Source organism: Rhinopithecus bieti, unplaced genomic scaffold, assembly GCF_001698545.2.
Source record: "Rhinopithecus bieti isolate Rb0 unplaced genomic scaffold, ASM169854v2 scaffold_13195, whole genome shotgun sequence".
In the NCBI taxonomy this organism is placed as follows: Eukaryota; Metazoa; Chordata; class Mammalia; order Primates; family Cercopithecidae; genus Rhinopithecus; species Rhinopithecus bieti.
The window spans coordinates 131,836-140,518 of record NW_016807329.1 but is presented as its reverse complement, the minus strand read 5'-3'; the positions used below and the strand labels follow the sequence as shown (position 1 = coordinate 140,518).

At 39.2% G+C, this 8,683-nt stretch overlaps 1 protein-coding gene across 2 annotated transcripts in view; it reads left to right on the top strand.

Annotated features, from left to right (window-relative positions):
* LOC108535348 (ubiquitin-conjugating enzyme E2 variant 2) overlaps nucleotides 1-8,517 on the top strand; it is a 59,543-nt gene extending 51,026 nt beyond the window's left edge. Inside the window, exon 4 of one of the 2 annotated variants that reach the window (XM_017881340.1) lies at nucleotides 4,530-8,517. In XM_017881340.1, coding sequence (XP_017736829.1) covers nucleotides 4,530-4,676 — 147 coding nt within the window. In that variant the 3' untranslated portion in view covers nucleotides 4,677-8,517. The remainder of the gene's footprint in view (nucleotides 1-4,529) is intronic. The other variant, XM_017881341.1, reaches the window with a different exon arrangement.
* The last annotated feature ends 166 nt before the right edge of the window (nucleotides 8,518-8,683 follow it).

The window sequence follows — 8,683 nt, the reverse complement described above, 5'->3', positions numbered from 1 at the left end:
TTTTTTTTTTTTTTGGAGACAGAGTTTCACGCTTGTCACCCAGGCTGGAGTGCAGTGGAGCAATCTCAGCTCATTGTAACCTCTGCCTCCTGGGTTCAAGTGATTCTCCTGCCTCAGCCTCCCGAGCAGCTGGGATTACAGGCGCCTGCCGCCACACTCAGCAAATTTTCGTGTTTTCAATAGAGACAGGGTTTCACTATGTTGGCCAGGCTGGTCACGAACTCCTGACCTCAGATGATCTGCCTGCCTCAGCCTCCCAAAGTGCTGGGAGTACAGGCATGAGCCACCACGCCCCACCTTTTTTTTTTTTTTTTTGAGACAGAGTCTCACTCTCATCTAGGCTGAAGTGCAATGGGGTGATCATGGCTCACTGCAGCCTTGATCTCCCTGGGCTCAAGCGATCCTCCCACCTCAGCCTCTTGAGTAGCTGGGAATACAGGTGTGCACCACCACACCCAGCTAGTTTTTGTATTTTTACTAGAGATGGGGTTTCGCCATGTTGCCCAGGCTGGTCTCGAACTTCTGGGCTCAAGAGATCCACCCGCCTATCTCTCCCAAAGTGTCGGGATTACAGGTGTGAGCCCCTGCACCTGGCCTGCCTTTCTGGACTGCTGTAGCTTTGTAGTTTTTTTGTTTTTGAGACAGAGTCTTGCTGTGCCAGCCAGGCTGGATTACGGTGGCGCGATCTTGGCTCACTGGAACCTCCGCCTCCTGGATTTAAGCACTTCTCATGCCTCAGCCTCCCAAATAGCTGGGATCACAAGCATGCGCCACCACGCCTGGCTAATTTTTTGTGTTTTCAGTAGAGACAGGGTTTCACCACGTTGGCCAGGCTGGTCTTGAACTCCCAGCCTCAAGCTGATATTCCTGCCTTGGCCTCCCAAAGTGCTGGGGTTACAGGAGTGAGCCACCACGCCTGGCCTGTAGTAAGTTTTGAAATCATAACTTTGTTCTTCTTTTTTTAATAGTGTTTTGGCTACTCTGGGTTTCTTGCATTTGCATATGAATTTTAAGATAAGCCTTTATTTCTGCAAGCAAGAAAAAAGCAGTTGAAATTTTAATAGGAGTTGTATTGAATCTCTAAATTAACTTGATGAATATTGTCATCTTCACAGTAATAAGTCTTCTGACCCATGTATATTTATTTAGCTCTTTAATTTCTATCAACTATATTTTACAGTTTTTAAAAATTATTTTCATTTATTTATTTTTTTGAGATGGAGTCTAGCTCTGTTGCCCAGGCTGGAGTGCAGTGGCACGATCTTGGCTCACTGCAACCTCTGCCTCGTGGGCTCAAGCAATTCCTGTGCCTCAGGCCTCCCAAGTAGCTGGGATCACAGGCATGTACCGGCTAATTTTGTATTTTTAGTAGAGACGGGGGTTTTGCTATGTTGGCCAGGCTGGTCTCAAACTCCCAACCTCAGGTGATCTGCCTGCCTCGCCTTCCCAAAGTGCTGGGATTACAGGCATGAGCCACCGCACCCGACCTTTAAATTATTTCTATTTAATTCTTTTTTTCTCTTTTTTCTGGGGAGGGAGGGAAAGGGGGAGGTATGAGGGTGGTAGGAAGGAGGGAGGGGAGCTATTTTACAGTTTTCAGTGCACAAGTTTTGCACTTTTGTTAAATTTATATTTAGGTATTTTATTTTTATTTCAGATTGTTGCAAGTGTAAATAAAAACTAATTTTTGTATATGGAACCTGAATCTTGTTGCCTTGATGAACTTGTTTATTAGCTCTAATAATTTCTTTAGTGGATTCCTTAGAATTGTCTATATACCAGATAATTTCTTTCATTTCTTCTGCAAATAGAGGTAGTTTTACTTCTTCTCTTTCTAATCAGGGTGCCTTTTATTTCACTTTCTTTCTTAATTGTCCTGGCTAGAAACTCTCCAGTACAATGTTGAAGTGATGAGAACGGGGCCAGGTGGTGGTGGCTCATGCCTGTAATCCCAGCACTTTGTGAGGCCGGGGCGTGCAGATCCCTTGAGCCCAGGAGTTCAAGACCAGCCTGGCCAAGATGACGAAACCCTGTCTCTATAAAAAAATACAAAAATTGGCCGGGCACAGTGGCTCATGCCTATAATCCCAGCATTTGGGAGGCCGAGGCGGGTGGATCACGAGGTCGGGAGTTCGAGACCAGCCTGGCCAACATAGTGAAACCCTGTCTCTACTAAAAATACAAAAAATCAGCCGGGTGTGGTGGTGGGCACCTGTCTTCCTAGATACTTGGGAGGCTGAGGCAGGAGAATCACTTGAACTGGGGAGGCGTGGGTTGCAGTGAGCCAAAGTAGCTGGGCCTGTGGTGGTGCATGCGTGTAGTCCCAGCAACTTGGGAGGCTGAGGTGGGAGGATCACCTGAGCCCAGGGAGGTCGAGGCTGCAGTAAGCCACAATTGTGCCACTGCACTCTAGCCTGGGCAACGAGTGAGACCCTGTCTCAAAAAAAGAGAAAGAAAATATAAGAAGAAGTGATGAGAATGGACATCCTTGTCTTATTCCTCATCTTAGGAGGAAAACATTTGGCCTTTATTAAATATGATGCTAGCTCTAAGTTTTTTGTAGATTCCTGTTAGGTTGAGGGGTAGTTTCCTTCTATTCCTAATTTATTGAGTATTTATATCATGAAAGGTTGTTGGATTTTGTCAAATGCTTTTTTGCATCCATTGAGATGATCATGGTTTTTGTTCTCTGTTCTGTTAATATGATATATTACTCTGATTTTTAAAATACTGAATCTATCTTCTGTTTCTGGGCTAGGTCCTACTTGTATATAATCTTCTTTTTTTTTTTTTGGAGATGGAGTCTTGCTCTGTCGCCTAGGGTGGAGTGCAGTGGCACGATCTCAGCTCACTGCAATGTCCACCTCCCAGGTGCAAGCAATTATCCCACCTCAGCCTCTTGAGTAGGTAGGACTACAGGCGCACACCGCCACCCCTAGCTAATTTTTTGTATTTTGGTAGAGACAGGGTTTCACCATGTTGCCCAGGCTGTTTTCGAACTCCTGAACTCAGGCAGTCCGCCACCTCGGCCTCCCAAAGTGCTAGGATTACAGGCGTGAGCCACTGCACCCAGCCTGTATATAGTCTTATATGTTGCTTGAGGTCAGCTGTAGATGACAGCTTATGGCCTTCTCAGCTCTTTCATAAGCCGGTGCATAGCCCAACACATGTGTGTGGTCTTCTAGATTCCCAGGCCTGTTTTGGGGCTTTTCAACACCTCTATAGACACCTCATTTCCCAGCTTGTCTGCTTAAGTATTTTGGTTACCTTCTGGTGTTTTTTTTTTTTTTTAGACAGAGTCTCACTCTGTCGCCCAGGCTGGAGTGCAATGGCGCAGTCTTGGCTCACTGAAGCCTCCACCTCCCAGGTTCAAGTGATTCTCCTGCCTCAGCCTCCCAAGGAGCTGGGAGTACAGGCATGTGCCACCACACCCGGCTAATTTTTGTATTTTTAGTAGAGGCGGGGTTTCACTATCTATGTTGGCCACCCTGGTCTCAAACTCCTGACCTTGTGATCCACCTGCCTTGGCCTCCCAAAATGTTGGGATTACAGGCGTGAGCCACCGTATCTAGCCCACCTTCCTGTTTGACTCAACTTTTTTTGACAAATGCCCAAGGTAGGAGGTGATTGAAGATAGGTGAGCTCTGAGGTCAGATAAAGGAAAGCTCTGTGAGTGGAGTTTTCCAGGGAACTGCAGGACAGGTCAAATGCTGACAGTTAACTGAGAATGGGCTTGCAAGGAGCTCCATTCCCATTCTGTTACTCTTTCACAGAAGATTAATTTGGGTCGGGTGCGGTGGCTCATGCTTGTAATCCCAACACTTTGGGAGTCTGAGGCAGGTGGATCACTTGAGCTCAGGAGTTCGAGACCAGTCTGGGCAACATGGCGAAACCCCGTCTCTATGAAAAATAGAAAAATTAGCCAGGTGTGGTGGCGGGTACCTGTAATCCCAGCTACTTGGGAGGCTGAGGCAGGAGAATTGCTTGAACCTGGGAGGCGGAAGTGGCAGTGAACTGAGATCATGCCACTGTACTCCAACCTGGGTGACAGAGTGAGACTCTCTCTCAAAAAAAAAAAAAAAAAAAGAATAATTAGGAATAGTGCATAGAATACATTGGAAAGAAAAATCTGAAAGAAGAGATCAGCTTAGTAGCTTTCGTCTAAATCTCAGTGTGAGGTAATTCCCCAGATTTTGGGTAGTGGCATTGGAAATGGAAAGGAACCTTTTGACCTTACTCCATTAAGAAGGAATTGGTAAATTTATTTACAAAGTAGTTATTTAATATAACATTTATTTCTGATGACCAAAGTTCACTATATGTTTTATATCTTTATATTTTCCCAAAATATTAAACTAATTATGATAAAATATACTAATTATGGTATTAGTAATTTCATAGTGTATGTTTTGTGAAAATAGAGGCAAGCTATGAATTTTCAAAGTCATTCTTATTAAAATACACTTAACAAATTGGTGCCATAGTACTTTAAACTTGCTAGTTAACTGTACTCTTTCCTCCCCTTTCAGGTGGATGCCCGGAGCATACCAGTGTTAGCAAAATGGCAAAATTCATATAGCATTAAAGTTGTACTTCAAGAGCTAAGACGTCTAATGATGTCCAAAGAAAATATGAAGCTTCCACAGCCACCAGAAGGACAAACATACAACAATTAATTTTAGTGGATCTCAAACTTGTCTTAAATCAACAACCTTCTACTCATGTTAATGTCTTGATTAAATATCACAATGAAAAATACCCACACATTAAGTAAAAGAATTCCAGCTGGTAAACATGACCTGGACATTTGTAAGAATATATTTAATACATGTACACCCATTATGTTTTCAGGTAACAGGAGGAAAAATGCAGCACAATTTTTTTTCTCTTGTTAAGGCACTGTCATTTGAACATAAACCTGGAGTACTCGAAGTAGAATTCAGGTTTACAAGATGAAAGCGTGTGGAGAAGTGTCAGATGGCAGTGGAAGCATGTGTGTTTCTAAAAAGTGAAAATCTCAAGAAAAGAAAACAGAAATGGCATGCTTTACCCATCTTGCTTAGTGAAAGAGAGCTGCAGTTGAAATTGTTTAAAAAGTAGCAGGTACAACGAATATTGTCACAGATGTGTTAATTTTTGAAGCGATGTGGGTGCTGACTACTAGTAGTATCAAAAATATGTTCAGGATTGTTTTGATACCTGTATTTATAATAAAAAATGTTGGGGGGAGTTGATGAATTTCTGTTAAAAGCTGTTCTTGTGCGTTACATGTAACAGACATGGTAAATATTTGTTTACAGTCTTTGTTTAACCATACATTTAAGTTTAAGTGAAGTCAACAAAAAGGAAATAGGTGTATGGATATGTGATTTTGAGATTAAAGTTAGTCTTAAAATGTAAATAAAATGTGGAACGTGTCCTCAGAGACTGTGCCATTTCTATTATGTTGATGTAGTATATGTACAGTATCATACTAGGGAAGCAAAAATTGGAATTATGTAGCTTTTCCTGTATACACACTTTTATTTACCCTATTTTGTGTACTTCTTGTGAATTATAATGTGCAGACTATTTCAGAAAAGAAATTATCTAGTTTAATTTCTTCTTTGGACAAGGAGGAGTCCTAGGTATTATATTTTGACTTTGATTTCACCAGAAATAATATTATTAAAAAGATCTTTGCATTCTGGCAATTCTTTTAGGATTATAGGTTGCAAATTATCCAAANCATCTTTTTTAGTTGTTTTTCTGTGAAGCTTTTGGTTAATAAATAGGGTGAACTAATTGGAGACTTTTATCTTCCAGTTAGGGCTTTTAATACTAGCAAGGATAACTTTATTCATTCCACTGTTCTCTACTCTAATAAATATGAACTCTGAAGTTGAAAATTCATTTATGTTCTGCTTTTACCAAAGTGACGTGAGGCGTTAGGTCACTATTTCACTTCAAAGTACTGGATACAAAGCTTTGTTGAAAATGCTGTTTGATGAATTCACTGAAGAATATAGAAAAGTGGTCAGGTAAAGTCTCCTTTTATTTTGTCAAGCTTAATAATTTGTCTCATACTTTACCCCGGTATATATATAGGCAAACCAAAACCTTATCAAATATTAAATTAGATGTTCAAACTTTGCTTATAAAGTAAAGTATTGGCCATGCGGTGACTCATGCCTCTAATCCCAGCACTTTGGGAGGCTGAGACAGGCAGATCACTTGAGGTCAGGAGCTTGAGACTAGCCTGGCCAACATGATGGAACCCCATCTCTACTAAAAATACAAAAAATTAGCCAGGTGTGGTGGGTGGGCACTTGTAGTCCCAGCTACTCGGGAGGCTGGGCAGGAGAATTGCTTGAACCTGGCAGATGGAGGTTGCAGTGAGCTGAGATCACACCACTGCTCCAGCCTAGGCGACAGAGCAAGACTCCATCTCAAAAAAATATATATTAATAATTGACCTTGGCTGTATATTAAAATAGTTACTTTTATGGTAGGGCACATTTCTCAAACATGCCCCGAAAGGCTTTTATCAAGCTCATATAAAGTTAAAGCTTTGAGCTACCTTTTCTTGGCCAATAGTACATTAAAGTCACTGAGTTTATGTAAACAATTTCAACATGGCTGTTCCATTTTATTTATCAAAAATATTTAAAATGCTTTAAGATGATACATAGAGAACATACACATACATACAAATTGGTGCATGTGTAATTTGTTAAATTTGAAATGAACTATTACCTTGAAATATAGTCTTTAAAAATTTTTAATGGTTAAAGAAGATTAAATTGAATGAACTGACACTGTAGTCTAATGGTAACTGATAATCTGAATCCATCTCTCTGATAACCTCCTTTCCATTTTGAAAATGTGTCTTATTATACATGGAAGCTAGTAACTACTTGTGCTGTTGGCAGGATGAGGGTCTGGGTACCTCAGTCTCTTGTCCTCTTTCCTTCCCCCAAATCTGTGATTGTGAAGTTGCCAACCCCCCACCCCCTTCTCCTGCCAAGTACATGTTGTCAGAGTCAGCCCTATAATGTTCATCTCCCCTCTTGGTTGTGAGATTATGGATCTCTGCAGAAATTTGCATGCCATTTAACCCATTTCTAAAGCAGAATCCATTCTGCATGTCACAATCAAGATGTACTTGGCAATCTAAGACACACTGGGAGACTGTAAGAGGAATTAATATAGAGAAGCTCTTAATTATAGTAACATTTGGAAGAAATTTTTCCTTTGTTTTGTAAAGTGGCTAAGGTTGTAGGAGTGTGTGGTATTACCTTTTAAATGAACTGTAAAATTGCCTTAGAAATTTGTTTAAAAGGCTAGCAAGTGAAACCCTTGAGGGTGATCATATATTAATAAAGATTACCAAAAGAAATTTCTTGTCCTGTTAGGTCAGTGTTATGATTTAATGGTTTTAATTACTTAACCAATTTTAAGAATTGATAATTTTAAAAAATATTTTTTCTAGCATTCTAAAGTAATGTCTTTTGTTGTGGGTTTATGTGTAACTACAGGATTTTGGAACATAAACATTTTGAAAGATAGTCAATGGTATTTAGTCTTGGATATAAAAATAGAGAAAATTTATAGTTTTATGTTATTAAAATAATTTATCACACTTAGTGATTTGAGGTTTTCGCAGAGTAGATTTGTTTGACTCATGGTTTATTAGTCTGGATTACTTAAGAACAATATATTGATTTTAATGTTAATTCCCACTAAATATATAATATTAATAAATACATGTGAAATTAATACTGTTTTGAAAATGTAGAGGACACAGCTGGGAATTATGAATGCTTTTTTCTTAATAGGTTTGGTGTGTGTGGCTTTGGATGGTTCTGCTGATTCATCATGGAAAGACAGCAGTGAACTGTAGCCTGCCATCAAAACTGTATCAACTCTTTTAATGAGCATGTGATTGTATTAGGTACATTTTGAGGAATATAAGTATTGATGATAAAGTCTAATATGCATAATAGGATTTTGGAGGCATTTCAGGAATTTTCCTTTTATAGTATGCTTTTTAGGCATCTGTATGTGTAATGTCATGGTATCATTTGTTGCTGGGATGGATTGAAAGGCACTGCTTTTACTTTTCTGATAAGTATCAAAATAATTTTCTAGTTACAACTTGACTGGCTTTTAATTATTGTCACGCACACACAAAATTCAACTCAAGGTTTGGGAAAAGTGTATTTTTTTCTATACAAGATAAAAGTGTCATAAAAAGGAATGGATGAATTGTTGATAGGAACATTAGCAGTTAATTTTTACCTGATACTGAGTTTACTGCATAGGAAGGAATACCTCTTAAATAATATGCCTTATAGAATGATGAAATCTTACCATAGTTCGTACTGAAAATGTTTATTTAAAAAGTATTGTGGAGTGTTGAAAATAAAGATACATAATAAGTATTTTCTGAAGAGAAAATTAATGAAGGTATTTAATGATATAGGAAATAAGTGACAAGTTAAAGTCCATTTTGTTGCAATAAAGGAGTTGTGCAAACTCAAGGAGTGAGTTACATGATTGAAAAAAATCATTGGATACGAGGAAGTTGCTATGGTGTTTATATCCTTAGTAGGATCTTTTCATCTAAAAAATTCCTAAGAATCTGCTCCATCTCATGTTTAAAATTATATATATATATATATATATATTTTTTTTTTAGAAA